The sequence below is a fragment of the Crocuta crocuta genome, unplaced genomic scaffold, assembly GCF_008692635.1.
Source record: "Crocuta crocuta isolate KB4526 unplaced genomic scaffold, BGI_CrCroc_1.0 scaffold111, whole genome shotgun sequence".
NCBI classification, from domain to species: Eukaryota; Metazoa; Chordata; class Mammalia; order Carnivora; family Hyaenidae; genus Crocuta; species Crocuta crocuta.
The window spans coordinates 1,348,143-1,372,048 of NW_027527611.1; the positions used below are offsets into that span (position 1 = coordinate 1,348,143).

Sequence of the window (23,906 nt, forward strand, 5' to 3'; positions counted from 1 at the left end):
GTGGCTCAGTCAGTTGAGCCTCAGGTCATGATCTCACGTGTGGTGGGTTCCAGCCCTGTATGGGGCTCTGTGCTGACAGCTCAGAGCCTGGAGCTGCTTCGGATTCTGTGTCTCCCTCTCTCTCTGCCCCTCCCTCGCTCACATTCTTCACTCTCTCTCTCAAATAAACATTAAAAAGTTAAAAAATGATAATAATACATGATATGTCTTTTCTTCTACTCCCTCCCCCCGAAGGTGCAGGCAAGTCTTCACTGGGGCTACAGCTTGAGCTCAAAGAGAGAGCACTGCCAAATAGCAGTTTGGCTGGCCTCTGCAAACACTGCAGGGCCCTGCTTACGTAGAGAGAATCCCAGCTCCTGCCCAACATGTAAGGAGGAAGAGGTGCTTCATCCTGATTGGTTGAAGGGCCTTGTCCTGATTGGCCAATGGAGGCAGGAAACTGGGGCAGCTCATTGGTGATCTTTGGAGCCTGGCTCTTCTGGCTCAGGTGTGAGCCTGCATCCCAGAGCATCCTGGTTCTGGCTTTGGGCTGGCAGTCCCCATCCCCCCACCCCCATCCCCATTTGCGAGCTGGTGGAGGCTCACGTCCACCATCCTCAGTCCCACCAACTCCTGTCTTAGAGTCCCTTGGTGGCCACCACAGTCTGTTCCCAGCATTGGTTTCTGAGGTACAAAAAATGGTAGAAACAGGGACAGACCCAGAAGTCAAAGCCCCAGTGAGGCTTTATGGGTGGGGGTGGGGATGGGGGGAAGTTACAGGGAGATGCAGCAAGAACAGAGAATAATTAGGCTGGCCTCCCTCTTTCTGGTGTATCTTCTAATCCTTTCCTCCTCCTGTATTCTGTCGGCTGTAATGGAACTTTTGCAATATCAAAGTTGTTAACATTTATATTTTATGTTATAATCATAATTAAGTCCTTCTTAACTTGTCTAAAGGCTGAAAAGCAATAAACAACATTCATATTATTATAACTGTGTAAATATTTTTCACCGCATAAGTGTTATGCCTGTAATTAGACTGCCTCCTCTGTAATCCAATATCTCACTCCCCGTGCCTCTCAGAGTTCAGATGAGTTCTTTCTCAGCCTCAATTATTCATAACAATGCCATAATTACTTCTGTTTCGTATTTGGACCAAGGCTATCTAGTATAGCTTATTTAGTGAACGTAACACCAGCAGGCTCAGTCACAAATACTGTGTGTGCTCGTGTTAAACCCCAGGTGAGTGTTCCTGACTGAAGTTGGTTCCGATGCTGGTGGTAATGTGGGGGCTTCTCTATCTGACTTTGAATCGTTGCCAGCATTGTCTCCATCCATTTGGCAGAGGGAAGACAGAGCTGGGGTCTGTAGGAGCAAGTCCCTGTATATTGACTGTGTTTGTTCGGCCCTGCCATTGTGTTCGTACTTCACTGGAAGGGAGGCTAGGAATCAGATCAGCTATAAAGTCAGGAAGAAGAGAAAAACAGATTAAGTAAATGGCCGGGCTTGTTCATGCCGACTGCCTTCCTAAAATTTTGAATTATCTTTATTTTTCCCTTGTGGATCGATAAAATTTAAGCTCTGTCACTATAATCCAGATGTCTTCTGCTTTACACTTCTTCGAGTTGTTACTAGGAGCAAACTCTGTTCTTTATCCTGAAGGCCACTGACTCTCTCTTAAATTCAGCTGCTGCTTCTTCCACATACAGTTGATCCTGAAATGTCTAGTTGCTACTGCCCCCAGGATCTTGGACTTCCATGGCCGTGTCAATAGCTCTGTTGCCTTCATTTCCCCAGCCCCATTCCCCCCTCCCTGTACTGTTCCTCAGAGGGCTCTACATTGGGTCTAGGGCTCTTCTTCACTACCCCACTCAATCTTCTCTCTCTTTCTTAATCCACTATCATCCTTTCTCCTTGTTTCACCCCAAATAAGCTTTCTAAGAATGCTTGCTCCTGAGGAAAATCCCTTGAGCCTCAGTGTGCCCGCAGATGTCTTTGTCTGCATCCACACTGATGGATATTATAGCTGAGTATAAAATTGTATGTGGAAAACAGCTCTTCCCAGAATTGTTAAAGCATTGTTTCATTACTTTAAGCATATCTTTGGCTTCTGCTGACATATATCTTCTCTCTCTCTCTCCACACATGCACATACAGATACACACACACACACACACACACACAGACACACACACAAGTAGGTAAGTGGGTTTTGAAGTTTGAAGAGATTAACTCAAACTAAAAATTAAAAAAAAAATTTCCAGGCATATGTCAAAAGAGAAAATGGAGAGGTTCCTAAGAAAGGAAACACAAGTGAAACATTTTTTTTAAGGAAGATACTATTTTCATAGTTCATTATCTTCTTGGGGAGAAGAATGCATGTGGTGTGGAAAAATGCCACAGACACACTTGTTCAAATTTGTGGTTGTGTCCCCGTGCCTTCTCACCATCTGTGATGGAGCGGGTGGGGGCTATGACAGTCATCCCTAGGGCAGATCTTAAGGGGCCACATGCCTAATAATAGCCAATTCCTCAGTATGTAGAATGGCATTTTCCAGTAGAAACATGGTGCAACCCAGAAGCATGAGCCGACCGTGTAATCAAAATTTGCTAATAACGACATTGATAAAGTAAAAAGAAACAGGTGAAATAATAGTGCATTTTCTTAACCCAGCACAGTCCAAAGGTGACTGTTTCAACGCATAATCAGTATAAAACATGAGTGAAGTCGTTTGCATTTTTTTCCATGCTGTTCGTCAGAATCTGGTGTGCACTTTACAATTACAACCTACCTAGTGTGAAACAGCAACATTTTAGGTTCTCCTTCACCATATAGGCCCCCGTGGGGCTACTATTTCAAATGGCTCAGAGTTTGCAGGCAGAAGAATTATAGTATCCTTTGTTCCTTCCACACCAGTTGTTAATGCATTTGGAGTTCTGGCGCTGAGTGGGTTTCATTTTCACTTATGATGTCGATTCAATATATAGATGTAGGTTGATGATAAGGACTCATAAGACAATGGGTCTCAAGTATACAAATCTCTGTCACAGACTGATTGGAATTCTTCCTTTAACTTCTCAGCAATTGCTGAAACAGATTTGAGCTGAATGGTATCGGAAAGTAGAGTCTATTTTTAAAATTAGTTTAGGCAAGAGATAAGAGTGAGCTGGCTCTTGATTAATCCAAAAAGATTTCTCAAAAGGGAACTCATTTCAGACACTGTCTTCCTTTTGGAACAAATGACATTGGGGTCTGATGAATGAAGGTTATGGAAAACTTAGAAGAAGGTGCAGAGTAGCTAGTTGAGTAAGCAAAGAACTGGAAACTCTTCGGTGTATATGTGACTCCAAAAGTAGGCAAGATAAAAATAAATAAGACTCATCCTAGGGGAGGAAAGAGCTGGATTTAATTCTGGGACCTAGCACTCATGATCCACGTTGCTGGAAGCACAATACATGCCTTTCTTAGAGTTCTTCCCCAACTGGGAACTATTGTACGTAGTACAGTAAGATGTTCGCAAAGACAGAAAACCATACAGGTGAGGCCTAGTCCTAACGACTTCGCTCCAGAGGCCACAAACCCAATCCCTACACAGAATTATGTATAGAAGAAGCCAAGTGTTTTGAAAAGATGCTCTTCTCAGTATTAGTACGAGGATTAAATGCAATGACATACGCTAAGCGCCTTGCGAAGTCTTTAGCCCATGAATGTGTATGGGCTCTCCGCTGCTTGCTTGCTACCTGGGAGCAGATCCCCCTCACCACTTCTGTGCCCTGGCTTTGGTTCAAGCTCATTTTCTCTCTCTGGTCTGAATTTCCTTCTCTGTGTAATAGTACCCATTTCATATGTCTGTTGTAAAGATTAAGTGACATAATCCAGGTAAAAAGCTTAGCAAAGACCTGGCAGAGTGAAATTCTGTAAATTTTAATTACTGATCCTACTTCTGCACCCCCCTCCCCTTTCCAGGCATGAAAACAGCTTCAGATTTTAGAACTAAGTGAATGAAGCCCATGGCAAACAATTTACAAGTAAATTCATGTAAACTACAGGATCTCAGTGCTAGTTGCTCTTAAAGGGTTTTTAATGCATCATTGATACTCTTTGGAATATTTTTTTAATCTCTCAGGCTGATTTAAGGAGAGAAAATGAATGAACAGAGACTCGGACTAAGGGGAAATTAAGTGGCTGCTGAAGGCATAGTCCGTGTAGAAACAGGCCATTATGTTTTACTTGTCACGGCTGGAATGCAATGGTAAGAAAGAGTTGCATATACACCATGCCCGCAGATACACAAATGCATGTACCTAGCATGACAGTGTAGAAAATATAGATTTAACAATAGTCCAGGTGGAGCTTCTTTCTACATTCCTTTTCTTCTGGAGGGAATAATCAACCAAATTCAAGGTATCTGAATAAGTAGCAAATGGAGTAGCATCTGTTCTCCAATGATAGGGATTTCAGTTTGGTCACTCAAATTGTAAAGTTCTAAGAAAAAGATGAGTAGTGAAACCTTTAGCAATTACCAGGTGCAGATGGTTTATACGTATTCTTGTATTTCATTCTCAAGATCGCCGTTCAAGTTCTATGTTACCACTGGTCTTGTTTACAGTCTGAGGCACCAAGGCACGGTGGGACTTTTCTGGGGTCACGCAGCAGTTAACTGGGAGAGGCACAGTCTGAACCCAGACCACTTGTCCCTATGATGCCCTGTCCATTCCCTTCTAATTTACAAGGGAAATAAATGTCTTTAAAGGAATCTAAGTTTTCATTTGGAAACAAATATTTGAATGTGCATGAAACCTACATTTGTTGAGAGCTGCATGCCCGAGCCCCGAGAAATCTGGGAAGGGCCAGGAAGAACATGGCTGGTCTGGAGATGTGCTGTGTCAGGATTGTAACAGTCAGTTGGCTCCCCGCCTCTGGAGACGACAGTGGGATGTTCAGTGTTCTTGGACACTCCTCCTACGGGCGGTGCCGGAAGATGTCTCACAGGTCTACAGGCCACTCAGAGGTCGTGGCCCAGAAGGCAGAAAACTACAGGCAGTCAGATGCCGGGAGGGAAAGGTGGCTGCTGCTCTCCGTATTTTCTGGGGTGTGCAAATGATTTCAACCAAACACTGACTATAACTGCTTGCCGGAGTGACTACCGTGTGTAGCAAATGAAAAAATTTGATGTGTAAGCTTAGTTCAGGAGAACCTTAAGCCCGTAGAGGGCTGTTTGGCTGTAAGGCCTTTCTCCCGTTTTTATTTCAAAGGCTAAATATGATTTGCTGAAGCTATTTCTCTACAGAGTAAGTCAACCTTAGAGAACACAAAGCAGACAGTGGTCTGTTTTCTCAAGTGGGCTTCCTGCTCTAGGGGACAGATTTCTTTGGATTCAGTTGGTCCATACCTCTTCTTTTTTCCTTGCAGCTTTAGATCCTTCACTGAACCCCACCCTTCATGAGTCCCCCCAACAATCCCCCACCCTTGAGCACAAAGGCAAGATGCCACAGGTGCTGCCGAGTAGTGGCTCACTGTCAGAGCACAGAGGAGGCTCTCTGGCCCCAAGCAGAACCATGTTGGGAGGCAGCTGAGGCAAGATACAAAATATTTGAGAGGTGGTTGGCCAATAATTATCATTTTTAAATTTTTTAAAAATTTATTTCTGAGAAAGAGACAGTGTGATCAGGGGAGGGTCAAAGAGAGAGGGAGACACAGGATCTGAAGCAGGCTTCAGGCTCTGAGCCGTCAGCACAGAGCCCGACGCGAGGGCTGGAACCCACGAACCGTGAGATCATGACGTGAGCTGAAGTCAGAGGCTTAACCGACTGAGCTGCCCAGGTGCCCCAAATTATTCGTATTTTATTTTCTATTTCTAGCCAATGGAATCTTTTTAGGTAACTATGAGATACTCAAGAAAGCAAGCAAGGGGGAAGTTGAGCTAACGTGACTAAACATCTCATTTGGACTAAATCTTCCATGACAGGTGTCACATCATAAACTTTACATATACTATTTTATGTTGTCCAAAAATTGTGAGGTTAATATTTATAGTTTGTAGATGAGGAATCAAATTCCCTGACACGCAAGGGATCGTACCCAAGGCTACAGAGACGCTGGCTGCTACAGGCAGGTCTCACCTGCTGCTGCTTCTTCCATTTACCTCCAAATGCCTCCTCCTTGGGGGAAGTTAAGGGGAACTGGTTTGCTTTTGTCGTGTTAAAAAGCATGATCCATACACCATTAAAAATAATAGCAAGTGGATCATTATTGAAAGCTAAGTTTCCATAAAGCTCTAACCTTATTTCTGTCTAAACACATGCATGTAAGATAAATATTCACCTAAATGTGTCAAAACACATTGTCACTATTATGTGATGGTTTTCAAGAATACAAAATGACAGCTGTTTTGCCTTTAATTTATTATTTTTTTATTTCTTTAAGAGTTGACTGATTTTATCCATTTCAAGATGGTTGCCTTTGTGTTTTATTTTTGAAGAATGATTCATAGTTAGCAAGCAAAAATGCCATGAACTGAGGAACCAGGAGCCATCACAGCAATACCTTCAATAAAACAGGCTAAATAATGTATGTGTGTGTTTCATTTAGAGCTGTCTAAGCTGCAAATTTCCTTAATTTATAAGCCTTACATAACGTGACTGGAAATGACAATATGTCACTTGCCAGTGCTTTCTGAAATGTCACTCAAGGTTTTTTAATTGCAAGCATTCCACTGCTGGTGATGCTGGGGAGAAAGAGGGGCCAGGAAGATATAGCTGGAGGGGCGGAGAAGGGAGAGAAGTCACGCTTTTTATGCGGCCTATAAATTCTGTGATATTTAAAACACAGCTGTGTTTTTATCAGTTATGTTACAGAAATAACATAAAATGAGTCTTAAATGATCTGTCATGTCAGGACCACGCATTACAAAGTAAGATTGAGTGGGGCAATCTTCATAGAAGAAACCTGGCTCTAAATTAAGTTGGAATGGCTTTAGACGATTTTGTTTTAGGCACTTTTCTTTGCACACTGTGCAATAAACCACTCTAATGTAAAGCTTACCAAAACCGGTGGGGGGGGTGGGGGGCGAGGGGCAAAGAAATATTGAAAATATATGTTAACGTTAGATTGTGGTAAGTCTGGTTTACATGTTTTGCATTTTACGATGCCACAGGCTTTCTGCTAAACACCTTTTTAAAAAATATTTAACATGATCTCACTACATATGATCTTGTGACAAGTTTAAAGCATAATCGCAAGGTGCTTGTATGCCAACTATTCAATTCTGTGGATTAATTTACAGTTATTTTTCTGTGATTTTCATTTTATTATCATATTTGGTTGTAGAGCTGTCTAGTACCCATATAGACATATTCCCAAGTAAATGTCATTCATTGTGGTCGGTAGTAATGGACATGTTTAACACAAGGACTTGGTCATTCAAGGTCCTACTTTGCCATATATTAGCTGGGACATCTTGGATAAGCTATTTTCTTGCAAAGCCTCTGGGTCTGATTCTGTTAAATTAGACTAATACTTTTAATCTCACAAGGCTGGCAGGGATTAAATAAGATCTCAAAGTGCTCAATACCTATAATTACTATTATTATTGTAAACATTATCATTGAAGATCTAGAATGGAGGGAGAATAGGGACCAAAGGAGGCCAGCCCAAGCTCTGGGAAGCTCTCAAGGCTCAAGTCGTAGAGCACATTACTTTTATTGTTTTTCCTTTGTGACATTAGTATTATCCCATAAACTTTTCACTTTTAATTGATAGCATTTTATTCTCAATATCCTCAAAATTATACAAATTAATAGTTATTTCTCTGCCTGTAATTGAACATAATGAGTGTTTCCAACATTTACGGCTGTACATAATGCTATAATTAGTGTCTCTGTACATATAGCACTGCTTTGTTTCTTCTGCTTAATTATTTCCTAAGGACAGAGTTCTCAGAATGCTGTGTATGCTTTGCACACTTGCTGAACAAATTTCCACACCGCGATGAGTTTCGCCACAATTATTCCCAGTTTCGATCTTAGTATTTACTTTTAATTTGCTGAGAATTTAGTAGCATTAGAATGATGCCCCAAAGTTGCCTTAATTGTCTTTTGATTTCCAATAGAATATGTCTGCTTACTATTTGTATTCATTCATTCATTCTTTAAAGAAATATTTAGTCATCGAGGACGTACGTGTTTTCAGATGCTCTTATCAATCAACTCAGTAAACTCTTTTGATCAAGAGAAGATAGTAAATATTTTATATTTTTCAAGCCATTATTGTTTCTATATCAGCTACTGTATTCAGCCATTGTGTAGAAAAGTTTCCATAGATATTACCTAAACACATAGGCAGTGGTATGTTCCAATAAAGCTTTATTTACAAAAACAGGGGACCAAATGTGGCCCACAAACTCTAGTTTGTGTACATTAGCTGCTAAAGGTGGGGCTGCAAAGGAAAAAAAAAAAAAAAAAAAAAGAAAAAGCCCAGCTCCTGTGGAAATTATATTTTTGGTTGGAGAAAGATAACATTAATACATAAAGAGATGACTAAAAACAGATACATTGCATCTAATTGTAATAAGTGTTCAGAGATGCTCATTCTCACTAAGAAAGTGACATTTGACCAAGGGCTGTAGTGACAAGCTCTTTGGTTTGCCCAGAGCTGTCCTGGTTTTAGCACCTAAAGTCCTATATCCTGGGAAACTTCTGTATTTGGCAAAAGTAACATTTTTTGGACCCCTCATGGAGGTAAGAGTAAGCCCTACTAGAATATCAAGAGAGAGGTCCAGACAAGGAAGTGGCCACAGCTTCGGTCCTGGGACACACGGAGAGATGGGGGATCATGCAGTGGCCCGTGTGGCCAGAGCATGCTGGGCATGGCATGGGTCGTAGGACAGCAGTCCAGAGATGAGGTGGGAGGAAGAAGGCCCTGAGGGTCCTGTGGTCCCTAACATAGGATTAGCTTCTATTGTGAGCAAATGGAAAGGCACTAGAGTATTTTGAGAAGAGAAGTGGCATCATCTCATGTAGAATTTAAGAGGCTTACTTGCCTGCTGTGTTGAGAAAATAACATATGGTAGAAAGGACCAATTCAGAGAACCTGTCAGAAAGCCATTGCAATAGTCGGAGTGAGAGGTGATGTTATTTTGAGAGATGATAGTGGCAGGGAAGGCTGTGAGATGCAGGTGGATCAAGGACACAGTTTGGAGAAAGGGCCCCTTGAGTTTTAGGACACCGTGCTCATGGGATGTGAAAGAAATAGAAGAGTCATTGGTGATGCCATGGTCTTTTTACTAAGCCAGTGGGAGAGTGGAGCTGCCATTATTAGACATGGAGAAGATTGTAACATTTCAGACATGGAAAGGGAAGGATCAGAAGTATATGACTTGGGAGTAAATCTGGAATGTGTTTAGGCATCCATAGAGATGTATCATGTAGGAATTTGGATAAATAAACTGAACTCAAAAGAGGGATCTGGAATTGAACTACAAATTTGAGAACTGTCAGCACACAAATGGTATTTAAATCCATGCAACTGGGCCTGGATGAGACCAACAAGGGAATGAATGTGGTCAGGAAGAATCAAGGCCCAAGGATGGAATTGTAGGCATCATGCTCAGGATTGGAGGGTGACATGAAGCCAGATGGGGCTGCATGAGAAAAGTACTACTGAGGGGTTCCTGGGTGGCTTAATTGGTTAAGCTTCTGACTCTTGGTTTTGGCTCAGGTCATGATCTCACAGTTTTGTGAGTTGGGGCCCCACATCGGGTTCTGTGCTGGTAGAGTGGAGTCTGCGTGGGATTCTGTCTCTCCCCCTCTCTTTCTCTGCCCCTCCCCACTCACACTATCTCAAATAAAACAAACTTTATAAATAAATAAATAAGCAAGTGAGGGAATAAATCCTATGCACACATTGTACCAGTGCCATTTTAAAAACTTGATACAGTTCTATATACATAAGATGTAATCATTGGTGGAAACTGTGAGAAGGGTATATGCATCACTCTGTACTCTTTTGCAAACTTTTATGAATTTGCAATTATTTCAAGACTAACAGAATAGTTTTAAAAGCCTAATGAAAAAAATTAATATGGATATAGGCCAGTGTGGTTGAGAGCTTGTGTGACATGAAAACTGACTGTGGGATTTATTGGGGCTGCTACCTGAAGAGCCCAGCTGCAGTGGGCCAGGAAGGACAAGGTCATGTTTCACGTGGGTTCAGGAGAAGATGGGAAAAAATTAAAGATTGCAGCTATAGACGTTTTTGACATGTGTTACTGGGAAATGGATTTTTAAAAATAAGGCTAGAGATGGATGTGGAATCTGGAGGTAGATGTGGAATCAAGAGGTAGTTGCTTTAAAAATTTTGAATTGGGGAAATTATAACGTGTCTATATGCTGAGAACAGTTATCCAATAAAAACGGAAAATGATCATTTAGAGAGAGGAGAGAGTGGTAACACTTTGGCTTAGGACTTGATCAGGGATGAAAGCAAGAACACACTCAGGTGTTAACCCTAGGTAGGAATCATGGTTGGGTACACAGTATGGATGTTTTATGAGCAGAGACACAGAGAGGTGATCAAATGGAGTGTTGATAGATTATAATATGTCTCTTTTCATAATTAAAATATGTTTATATTTTTATTTATTTTTGAGAGAGAACAAGTGAGCATGGGAAGGTTAGGGGCATAGAGAGAGAGGAAGAGGGAATCCAAGCAGGCTCTGTACTGTCAGAGTTGGGCCTGACATGGGGTTCACACTCATGACCATGAGATTATGACCTTAGCCAAAGTCAGATGTTTAACTAACTGAGTCGCCCAGGTACCCCTAAATTATCTCTATTGATTGCCTCTGTTTTTAGTCAGCCAGAAAGAAAATCACCATAGAAGGGTAGGAATATGGTAGGAGATGTTGGCAGATTATGCATGAAGGAGGTATGAAATGGTATTCCCCCCTGAAAGAAGCCAAAAAACTGAGGGAAATTAAGTAAGAATGCCACGATTAAAGGACATTTTAGATTTGGGCATCAGTGTAAAGTTAGACTCATCTACAAAGTTCAGGTTTTGCTTTTTCTCTAGGAATACTTACCTAAATGTGAGTAAATGTGGATTTGGCCCAAGTCTGAATTGAAGGAATTGACAGTGGACTTAGGGCAAGCACAAGGAGTGATTTAAATAAAATCTAAGGATGTCAAGGGGAGACATAAGAACATGAGGGAATAAAAGTGGAAAGTGGCAAGATCAGGGAACTCTAAGGCCTATGGGTTCAAAGAATTGTTGGAGTTAAGGTGTTTGGGAAACTGGCCTGGACATATGAAAAGTTGGGTGCTGATCACAGGACACTTCAAACGCAGCTGTGGAAAATGATCATGTATCATGTTGAAAAGATGAAGGAGGAGGATGGGGATAAAAGGACTGTGTTGGAGGGTTGGAGGAGGGGCAAGGGAACTGAGAAGCCAGCCTTCAAAGGACTGTGTAGCATTGATATGGAGTTGCAGAAGATGGCAGTGAGCCAGAGGTAAAAATCTTCACAGAATGACGGGGATGCCCCAGGGATTTTGTAGATGGCTAGAGGAAGAAGGTGTTGGATTCTGGAGATGGAAGACTCAAAGGTGTGGTACTTTTGGGAGAAAAGAACAAAGGATCTGGAGATAGTAATGAGATGTGCATAGATAGACCCATCCTCCAGAACCAGGGCCAGCAGTACGTGGACTGGGGAAGCAAACAGTGACGATGTGGGAGGCCTTCATGAGGCACAATCCTCAGAAGACATCTGGGTTTCCATTAGAGAAGGAAGGAGTTGCCTCAGCAATGGGTGAGATGTAGGGAGTTTTGCTGATAGTTGACCTTGAGTTTCAGAGGACCTAGTGGAAGGCTCAAGAGCTTGGGAGGAAGGGGAGGTCAATACATGAGATGTGCAGACCTTTAAAGGGTTGCGGAGTGACCAGGAGATCACTGCCTGTTGAGGTGACTACAGTCCACAAGGATAAAGGACAATCCGAGGGTCTCAGAGCGTAAGTGGCAGTGTCCATAGAAACCGTGCAGGTAGATTTGGGGTCTCCCTGCCCTCCCATCCCTGGTGCAGTGCATAGACACCTTTTTGACCATCAGGTCTTTGCGACTCTCTCTCCTTCTGGAATCACTTCCCTCCAATGAAAGCAAAGTGTGGGAAATACAAGCTTACCCAAAGCAGCGATACTTTTAAAACTTACAATAAAGTGCTCAGAAAATAATTTAACGAACTATCATGGACTGATTGCTTCGTGCCAAGTGGGAAAAAAAAAATAATAATAGCAAGTTTCCTGGAGCAGGTAGTATTCGCCTGCACTCTTCCAGCACTTTACAGTTCTAAATGCATTCAACCCTCACATCAGCACTGTGAATAGATCCCATTATCATCTCCATTTATAGGTCGGTAAATGAGGCACAGAGAAGGGGAGATGTTGTCACACCAAAGTCAGTGGAGAATTCACTGGTTTAAACCCGGACCTCCTGACTTCTAGGTTGTCACTGGTACCAGAGTTCTAACAGCCAGAGGCAAACGACCTTAAAGAATATCTCCGAGTCCAGTGGCGCCTGGGTGGCTTAGTCGGTTGAGCGTCTGACTTTCGCTTAGGTCGTGATCTCGCGGTTCGTGGGTTCCAGCCCCGTGTCAGGCTCTGTGCTGATTGCCAGCTCGGAGCCTGGAGCCTGTTTCAGTCTGTGACTCCCTCTCTCTCTGACCCTCCCCTGCTCGCGCTGTCTCTCGCTGTCTCTCTCTCCTAGAAATAAATAAAACATTAAAAAAAAAAAAATCTCTGAGTCTTAGAAATTGGGCGTGATGCAAGTGTGTGTATATATTCCTGTTTTCTTTCCTGAATATTTTTCCATGCAGTTTTTAAAATTGAGAAGAGTCTACACATCCAGTTGCATATGCTGCTTTTTATAAATCTAATATTCTAACTGAGAAATTTACTGAAGCAGTCTTACACATGCTTGGTAAACAGGTTCGTGGTCCTGTGGTTTGGATACATCATGCTTTATTTAATGATTTATCTGTTGTTAAACTTTTAGTTGGTTTCCATTTTTCTTTAGGATAAATATGGCAAAGTATGTCTCTAAATAATGTTTTATTCTGTATTTTGAATTATGCCCTTAAGATATATTCCAAGTAACATTTATACTCAGGCAAGGCATATATAATAATTTTAGAGCTTAGAATGAAACTTTGTAAAAGTTTGGAAATTCCTTAGGGGAAATAGTGTACTCTGATTTCTGCTTACACTCAGGACTATTTTCCCTACTTACAGAAATCAGTAGATTCAAACACATCTTTTATTAAAAACCTTATCTTCTTCTTGGATTAAGTTGATGGCATTCAAACTCCTTGGAGCTGTAGCATTTTTTTTTCCCAAATGCAAGATTTTTTGAACTTCAATATAGGAAACTAGTTTAAAGGAATAATGGCTCTGATGGAAATTTGGTTTAGCACCCAAAGCCCGCTTCCTTGACTCTGTTTTGCTAATTGCAACCTTTACATGGAAGTCACAGAAGCACACTATTTAAAATAATGAAGTGACTCAATATTAATACTCAAAATTTCATTAAAAATTGTTGTATGGTAATTTTTACAGTCATGTATTTACCTGGAAGTTTTGAACCTAATTTCATTTTCTTTCTGAATAATGTGGGAAGGAAGGAAGGAAGGAAGGAAGGAAGGAAGGAAGGAAGGAAGGGGGAGGGAAGGGAGAAAGAGTGGGAATAAAAATAGCATCTACTTAATCAGATCCCCCAATTTTCAGCTTTCACATAAATCCCTCTGATATAGCAAAATTTATATTCAAGTGAAATGTTGACACATTTAATTTACTTTAATATGCATGGAGCTTGAATTGTATTAATATAACTGTATTATTTAATATTGCCCAGAATTATTTAGTTTATTTTAATGGCTGTCTGTTTTAATGCATTTTGCTTTGTGTGTGTGATTTCTGAGTTTACCTTGGACAGTTAACTATGGAACCTGAAATGATTTCTCCAGGTGCTGGGAAGCTCGCTGTGGGTCTCCTTAAGGTTTTGCTTTGATTTATTTGCTTTCTCTGCCTGCCTTGACTTTCTCTCTTCTTGAAATTTCCCTGCAGCTCTGCTGTGTATAAAAAGAACATTCCTGGTCTCGTGGCTTAGCTACTTGCTGAAAACAAACAAAGCCAAATAAACCTACCAACTAATCCCCTCATGGATTGCTACGGCGATAAAACTTTCTTGGCAATTAATTTTTGTCTGAAATATCTCCACTTAGAGGCTTGCTGCAGTTTTTCGAGAATAGTTTTTACACCTTACACTTGAAAAATCCACATATTTCTATAAGTAACCATAGTTTCTACTGCTGGTCTTGGAAATGGGGTAGCTGGAGGCACGCATGGCCCCAGAAGTATGTTTTATCAGAGTCACACTCCACGAGAAGCACATTCTAACTGATGGAGCCACAGCGAAGGCTGAAATCATCACTCCGTGAGGGAGGAAAGAGAGAGTTCATGGAGTTCCAGGCTGCCTTCTACCAACAGGAACATTAGTCCAAAGACAAGCTTGTAAAGCTTATGGCCCAGTGCTTTGCACTCCCCAAAGTGCTGGAAGTAGACCAGGGCAGTGAGGAGATGGGAGGAACTGAAAGCAGGTCCCAGTTCACATACAGTCATCAGAGAAGGTGGACCCAGGAAGGGGAGACCTGTCTTGGGGAAGGCAAGGAGAGCAGAGACTCTGGGGCGTGGGCACAGGCACGTGTGGTTAGGCAGCCTGGTTAGAACAGAGTCAGGAGAGAGTGGGGGTGGAGAGAGGGGCACGGAGCGGACTGGGCAAGCACTGGGGACTGGGAGGGGCTGGGAGTCAGATCACAGAGAGCGTTGATTTTGTTCTGAGTGGGGACAGAAATATAAGAGTTTCAAGCAGAAAATTTTAAGATTCAAGTAAAATTTTTAAAAAATCCATCTGGGGTGCCTGGGTGGCTCAGTCCGTTAAGCGTTTGACTTCGGCTCAGGTCATGATCTCATGGTTCGTGGGGTTCGAGCCCCGCATCGGGCTCTGTGCTGACAGCTCAGAGCCTGGAGCCTGTTTCAGATTTTGTGTCTCCCTCTCTCTCTCTGACCCTCCCCTACTCACGCTCGCTCTCTCTCTCTCTCTCTCTCTCTCTGAAATAAATAACACATTAAACAAATTTTTAAAAAATTTAAAAAATCCATCTGGCTGATTTGAATGAAACATTACAGAGAAATAATTAAGGCAAGAAGAGAAGTTAGTTCTGAGGGGTCTTGTGTGTGCGTGTGTGTGTGAGTGTGTGTGTGTGTATTTGTGCATGTGTCAATGTGTGTAAATAGTATTAAGAGATAATTCCAAAGGTCTGTGACTGTATGTTTTTCCTCACTCTGGCTAGTAATCTGCTGTTGAGGCTCCTGCATGTAATTTTCAAATAAAGCACTCATTTTTATCATTTTATTTGCGAGTGAATGAAGTATTAGTGTTTGATTATTATTTTTGCATTGTTACTAGTTTTAATATAAAGGGTGAAACCCGCCTTGTGAAAACACACATCAGAAATCACAGACTGGTCATGGAAAAGAGCTTAAGTTACATCTGTCATACACATACTTTACATCACAATCCTAATCCTAGAGTTAAAGATACATTAAAACAATCAATCTCTTATACACTTAATGATTTTTAGGTTTTTCTAGAGGTAAAATATCTTAGTTTAGAGAATTTAATAGTGCTTTCCTAATTAAGTTTATTTACCGAGGCTGCTTCTTTGTGAGAAAATCTGTGCAATGTGTATCAGAAATGAGACCATTTTCAAATTCTATTGCAACTACTCTAATTATCTCAGATTATCTTATATAAACAGATTATTTAAGGGGGAACACCATGTACATTTTCTCTATATTTTCACCCCTTTGGGGAAGTCCCAAATGGAATTGATGGTTAATTGTGACTCAAAGAAAGAATACTACATAGCATTTTAATATGACTTTAATTTCTCCTGTTTAAAAAGCTCTATATAGTACCACTGAAAAGAACCAGAAAAAAAGAACTAATTAAGTTCATCTAAGTAAATGCTTCTCCACAAGGGACCATTTTGCCCCCCAAAGAACATTTGGCAATGTCTGCAGACATTTTTCGTCAACACAGTTGGGGATATTTTTGGCAAGTAGTGGGCACAGGCTAGGATGCTACGAAGTTTCCTACAATGCACAGAACATCCTGTTAGAACAAAGAATTATGTGGCCCAAAATGTTAACAATGGTGAGGTTGAGAAGCCAGGACATGGTGGTATCTCTTAATCATAATTTAAAAATGGAAATTGCTTTGTGCTTGTTAGTATTTATTATAGGAGGCACCTTTAATAATGAGATACAGGCAACTTCCAGAAAAGCAGGGTCTTTATCCATGTACATTTCCTGAGGAAATGCCTGAAAATGAATTATGAATGAATATTTTATAAGGGTTATTTCAGATATTCATATTTTTCCCTTGGCAATTGGTGATGTAATGAAACATCAGGACAGGAATATAGGATGCTGTGTCTCTGTATGTTTCTTGGAGCTATTCAATTGAGATAATCCGTCTTTGAAACTCTTCACAATCTTGGCTGCTACTACCGCTCTCTTACTCTCACTGTTAGAAGTGACAATGAAACCGGATCCACAAGCAGGGATTGAGCAACAATAGAGTCTGGCTCATGATGCCCTAAAGACACTGAGCTAACTCATTGTCTTAGTACAGAGAGAAGACCATGGAAGCATCACTGATGCATTCTCAGGCTTCACCAAGATAGCAACTGTTTCGCTAAGAATGTCCAATTTCTTTTAACATAATTTTAGGGCTCATGTTAACCCTATATTTGGGTTTCAAAAGTAAATATAATATGGTATGTGATTTTGAGATTCTGTGAGATTTTGAGGAGCATAAAGAGATTTATTATGAGGAATGTGCTGATCCCATTGTAAAGACTAAGTCCCGCTGGGGTTTCAAGAGAGCCAGTGATGTAAGTAGGTTCCAGCCAGAATCCAACCAAGAAGGCAGGAGAAGATGGATGCCCCATATCCAAGACAGGCAAGCAGAGAGCATGTTCTTTTCTACTCAGCCTCTTTGTTCCACTCTGGCCTTTAAGGAATCAGGTGAGGCCTGCCCACATTGAGTAGAGCTATGTGCTTTACTGTATCTGCAAATTCAAATGTTACTCTCTTCCAAAAGCACTCCTGCAGACCTACCCAGAGGAAGGCCCCTCTAAATATCTGGGCCCAGATCGAACATCAAGTTGAATATAAAATAGACCCTCACATCTATACTTTCCTGGCCTAGGTCCCAGGAGTGCAGAAACTTTGAGGTGTGGATGTAGGTGGGATTTTGCAGGGAGGTGATTCCAAAAGTGAAGTGAGGTAGTGAGGAAGTGAGGCAGGAAAGTGTTTTTAAAGTGTTGGTAAGTACGCATCTTAAAACCACTCAATTCGTTTTGCTTTTATGCAAAGCAGAAGTAACACCTCTTTTAATGTTTTGCAATAATGTCTATACTGATTACTTGATCATGTTGATATTTCATGACTTTCTTAACATTCTCCAGATCCATGTTTTTTATAAGAATCCAGAATCTCACTTTTGACAGTTGTGAAATAGGAACAATAATTTTCTCATACATTTTGAAATGATTCAATAAATGGTCCAAATAAAGGACTTAATACAGAATATCAAGCATCTAAAATGTACTCAGTAAATATTAAGACCTCAAATTGCGTACCTTCTCAAACATATGAACATCCTACATATTGTCCCTAATGTATATTATCAAACTGTCCAAAATCTCATATCGATATACATTAATATCAGAAGCAAAGAAAAATATCAATTTCAGCCTTAGTTGTTTTCCTTTTATAAAAAAACACATTGTAAAACTTTAAGTGTTTCACCCTTGTTTTAATTTTATTGTGAGAACACTGTTTAAACCTTTTCCTGCGTGTAGAATTTCTGAAATTAATTCTTGTTTGAATTGTCACTTACTATTTTTTCTACATCCATCTTTTTGTGTATTCTTATTTTTAAAAAAATTAATGTTTATGTGTATTTGAGAGAGAGAGCGAGAGAGTGAGCGAGCGAGCGTGAGCTGGAAGGGGCAAGGAGAGGGAGGGTGAGAGGACCGAAAGTGACTTCTATGCTGACACAGTGATCCTGACGCAGGGCTCGAACCCACAAACCATGAGATCATGACCTGAGCCAAAGTCAGATTCTCAACCAACTGAGCCCCCCGGGCACCCCCTTTGTGTATTGTTCTTAATGTGAATCACATGAGTATAGAAGACATCCATTGGCTATGTTGCTGTCTTTTCCATTGTTGTTTTTTATTTTGAATCATTTTTATATGTTTATTTAGAAAATAATGTTTTTATATGGGTAAGTTGGTTTAAGGTAATATTTCTTTTGTTTCAGTCACATAATATCTGTTTACTTGAGGTAATACATTATTTGACATAATACAGTATCTTTATTCTGCTAATTTACCCATTGTTTTATACTTTCATTTTAATTAATGTAATTCATATGTATTTTCTATTAGGCTGTTTCTAGATGACGTTTTTCAAAAAAATTTTTCCCAGGCACTTTGTTAATACAGTCTCTTCCTATCACAGATGATGCTTATCTTCTCGTTTACTGAATCCTGTGTATTTTGGTCCTCATAACAACCTACACTACAACTACACTATGAGCAAAGAGTCTCCCATTTCTGGTTACCAAAGTCTTTATCATAAAGTGACATTTTAGAGAAAGGCAGTTTAATATCTTTTGCAGCAAAACTGGAAGTTCACATCTAATATGATTTCCAAAATTAATTACAATTTACGTTTTTCCCAAGACTACATGTGCTTTGGAAAATGTTTACTTGGTTGTTTTATCTATATGTGTAATTACTCTCGTGATAGATTTTAATAAATCTAAAGATAAAACTTTGATTTCTTTTTAAAAACATTTGTTACTCTAAAATGGTAGTCATGTTACCCTTCCTCAAATACCATTATGTGTACAGCTGTGTAAAATAGTACAGCTGTGGGAAGAAAAATTCTCTTACAAAAATGGGAAGGAAAATAGTTAAAATGTTGTACTGGAGAAACATTGGAAGCCTCATGGAAAACTTTTATATACCCCCACAGAAACAAGTACATATGCAGAATATGTTTTTACCACACTCTGTACTAAAGAGAGTTTTCTGTGATTTAAGTGTTTTATCCAGTGAGTGACATGAAGTATTTTTTGTTTTATGTGCTTAATTCTCAAAGATTTCAATTAGATTATCTAAATGGCATTCTGTAATATTTTATGTGAAAGGCTGCATTAAGAAATCATAATAAATCCCGCATATATTTAGCCTGACATAATTTTAACTGTAATCCATTTAAAAATGTTCTCTGGGCATTAAAATATCAAAGAAAACACAATGCTGATTGTAGGTTTGGGAGAAATGTATTCTTTTTTTCTCTGCCAATTTCTTTTTTTATTCTCTTCATTTCCATTTTCTATTCTTGCTGGCCTTTTATCATCTACTCCTATTTCCAACAAAGTTGCTGTAAAATTATACCACACATCCGCCCCTGTAATGTGGCCCCTCGTCCTGTCTGGAATTAGCAAGCACGGTACTCACTCACCAGCCCGTTGGCGTTGCATCCTCCATGCTCTGCCTGAGTCATCACCTGAAGTCCTGGGACACTTGGGGTCTAAACTTTTAGGCTCAGGGCATTCGAATTGGGAAGTAAAAGTGACCTTGGAGGTTACTCAGCTCAACCACTCTCGTGGTAAATGGAAGGTAGATGAATTGCTGAGAGGGAAGGTCATGTGATCGGAGCTTCTATCAGCTGGTCGGCACCAACACAGCTCTATCTGCTGTTAAAATATGAAGATATCCCCATGGCAGTTAGTGTGTACCCACTTCCCGGCAATCATGTCACCCCAGCTTCTGAGGCACTTTCTGAAGGTCATCAGACTTTCTACTGGTCAGACCACTAGAGAGGTAAAGGCACAGGGGGGGCTCCAGGGCTCTGCTGTAGACCAGCCACTGACACCCATTATTTCCCACTTGCCTGCCTGTGTGTACCCATGACAGGTGTGGCGTCACCTGCCTGACGAAGGTTGCCATGTTGGTTTTTCAGAACCAGCCGGGGTGCTTCTTGTCTCATCCACTCTTACTCTGTACTTCCAGGCTGCTATATACACAGATACAACTGTTTCCAAGTCTTTTGTTTACTTATATGTTTTTAAATGTTTATGTATTTATTTTGATAGAGAGAGAAGTGCATGTGTGAGTCAGGGAGGGGCAGAGAGAGAGGGAGAGAGAGAATCCCAACAAGGTTCTGCCCTGTCAGTCCAGAACCCGATGCAGGGCTCGATCTCACAAACCTTGATGTGAGGGCCTGAGCCAAAATCTAACATAGGTTGCTTAACTCACTGAGACACCCAGGTGCCCCTCAAATTCTTTAAAATCATAACCAATGCCTCAGGGCTTAGGTTACCTTTTCAAACACCCAGCAAGCTTTGATACGAGTTATTTTTTTCCCTCTGTCACTTTGATGGGGGGTGGGGGGGTGGCTGTTCACCACTGAGTTGAATTACAAAGTATTTATGTAGTTTCGGCTGGCGGAATCAAATTAGTGCATTTAATTTAATCATCCCATCATGGAATTGGATTTAGTAATATTTAAGTCCACTCATTTATGATATTTTTATATAAGAGTGCTGTAATTCTTTTCTTTTGCATTATATTGGGGTGACTTTCACAGCATATGATAAAATTAGAGAAATAAGATCAGTATATTAAATAGCATTATGCTATGTGTGTTAACAAGCATGCATGTATGTATGATATGTTCATACATGCAAAGCTATATTACTATAGAGGTGTGCATATAGGTAAGTGTATAATACATTTACAAATACAGCTGTTTCATCAGTAGCCAATGTAAATATCTGCTCTATGTGATCATGTCTAGGCACACAAGCTGCTAAATATTTCCCCATGTTGGTGACAGGCTGACTTCATATATCAGTTATATTACAGCTTCAGCACCCATAAATATTAAATATGCTCTTTGGGTAGAAACTGTCTGATAGGACAGTAAGAAGGAGGGAAAGAAAGAAGGAAAGATCTCCCCAGACATGTCTTAAAATAAGTATTTTACAAATACTTATTTACAAATACCTGTGTACAGTTACTATGTACATAACATTTTGTAATCGATGTTCTAGGTTCAATAACATGTATATTTTACTCTATGGAAAACTTGTCAAGGTTGGATCCCTTCGAACGAATGTTTTAGTGCTAATTGAGATCTTAAAGGCGTTGTGTCATCACCGACCTTTTACTTGATGCTTTCCAAATTATTCCACTCTAAGTTTTTATGCAACTATTTCCTCCTCAGAAGGTTTTTGTGAATTGATGTGTCTCTTTCATCCTATTAGTCAAGAACTTACCTGAAATTCAAAACCCAATACACATTCCAGAGTCCTTAGGAAAACAGTTTTCAATGCCTGGTATCAGTGAGTTAATAAAAACCTTTTAACTCTCAGAGAAAGGCTTTGTAAATGTTTACGAAGCTGTTGGTGAATGTCAGATGTATGGCAACAGCACATTGCGGGTATTAGAAAAGCCACGATTTCGCTCTCTTCTGTGATGGAAATTCAGTGAATAATGCAGGGCAATTGTCTAGACTTTTGTAAGCGTTTCCACAAAGCTAAATTAATAAACTGGAAGAAACCCTTTGAGACTTTCGATTTTGGGTTCGAAAAATATTTGTCACGAGGCGGGATGGTGTATGGATGCGCCTGTGTATGAAGCCATCTTGAAATGTGCTTCTCTTTTGTGTTTGCTCCTGCTAGCTGAGGGCGCCTGCGGGGGGACCCTGCGGGGGACCGGCAGTACCATCTCCAGCCCGCACTTCCCCTCAGAATACGGGAACAATGCTGACTGCACCTGGACCATCCTCGCTGAGCCCGGGGACACCATTGCCTTAGTCTTCACTGACTTTCAACTAGAAGAAGGGTACGATTTCTTAGAGATCAGTGGAACCGAAGCACCGTCCATATGGTAAGTCCTGGGGTAGAAATGTGTTTACCCCAGACAGGCTTCTATATGGCTCTCCTTGGACATTCATTGGCAAACATAAGTGTTCTTTCTTTGCCTCTCTATTTTGACGGCTAACAAAGCCCTCTCTTTTGTGACTGATCTCAAAGTTTCCAAGATATCTTTGCACCAGAATTTGGAGCTGGGGAAGTTAGGTGCACGTGGGCACTAAAACATCACATGCCCTCATTTTGGATTCTTACAAAGCAACAGAGATGATGGTAACTAAGCGAGTGAAGTTAGTTTTGGATTCGTTCCGGAGCTGATTCAATGTAAACAGATATTTTTAGACGATGGACATTTTAAAATGTCATGTTACCAACCATTTATCTACTGTGCTGCGGATCTATGACTGCATATTTCTTTTCCTTCCTGAGGACGATGCACCTGTGAAGGGCCACAGGCAAACCATAAATACTAATGCAGTATGCATATAAAGTTAGTCAACTGAGGATCGCTTCTCTGGCATGTGTGCTAGTGGAGACAGAAGGAAACAGGATCTAATCGATGACAGGGGATCTCGGTCTGTGGTATTCCTTGCGCCAGCAGCCTTAGTTGTGTCTATAAGTGCAGTTGAAGAGGGAGAATCCAAAGAATAGATGTTTGCTGTCTTTGTACCTCAAATTAAGTCGTTTGTCATGTGTTGAACTGGTTTTTGTTCTATTTCATTTCTTAATATTTTGAAAACCCTATCAGTTCTCTATTTCAGGTCTTGAATGATAAGCTAATTTGAATATATGTATATATAATACATATTATATAAATATGCTGCATATATTTATATAATATGTATTATATAAACATATATATTCAAATTAGAGTGCAAGTCAGAGAAGATGTTGGCCATTTATATATTGGTAGAGGAGAATATGAAGTGAGTGATTGTGAATATTTCTGTGGGTTCAAGTTTGCATTTCCGTATGAAGAGTAAGGGATAAAAATATCAGCTCTGAAACATGACATAAAATTAGATCACCTGTTTTAAACCAGTTATTTAAGTTGAGATTCTTTTTTTCCTAAGGCCCAAAACTCAAAGCAGAAGGTTCATTCTAATGGGTGAATACTTCCATTACATTAGTTATGCTGTGATTATATTAGATGTTACCTCAATTAAGAGAAAAATAACCATTGCCTCTCTGGTCATTGCTTTCTGTTTGATTCATCTTAGATAAGACTTTGAGATGAGCAAGTTCACCCATTTGTTTACTTTGCATTATATGATTTTAGACATGCAAGGACTGATTGATAGTACTGTTCTCCTTTGTGTACCATCAGACTTAGTGGAAACACTTGGTGAACGTAAAGCTGGGTGTCCTGGGTTCTCCACCGTTTTCTGCCAAAAATATCCCTGTGACCTTGAACCAGTCACATTGCAGTTCATATAAAATAGGAGAGCTACTAGATCGACTTTGGAGTTAACACATTAAATACCTATTGAGTGCATGTTCTCTGTCAATCACCAAAAGAGACCCAGGGACGTACCATTTTTAGCTTGAAAATAACATGGTTCTGGTTTTCAGAAATTCATTGCAATATAAAATATATGGTGAGTGACTCTCGGAAGCTATACCATTAATGGTAAAGGCCCTGTTTGTGAGAGATTCCGCAGATTGTGGACACTGACGGACCACCTTGCTGCTAAGATGTCAGGTTAGGAAAGAGAGAAAAAAGAGAGGCATCTTTGACAATGATTTTAGAATCCATGGTCAGGTCAGCTTCTGCCAGACATACTTGGTTTATGTAAGAGAGGGAACGTGGAGGTGCAGATGTCCATATCAAGGTCTGGAATAAAAATAGGGCCTGTGA

General features: G+C 40.4%; 1 protein-coding gene across 1 annotated transcript in view; it reads left to right on the plus strand.

Moving 5' to 3' along the window:
- Positions 1 to 23,906, plus strand: part of CSMD1 (CUB and Sushi multiple domains 1) — a 1,564,948-nt gene that overhangs the window by 597,872 nt on the left and 943,170 nt on the right. The window contains exon 5 of the mRNA XM_077771883.1: positions 21,857 to 22,064. Coding sequence (XP_077628009.1) covers positions 21,857 to 22,064 — 208 coding nt within the window. The remainder of the gene's footprint in view (positions 1 to 21,856; positions 22,065 to 23,906) is intronic.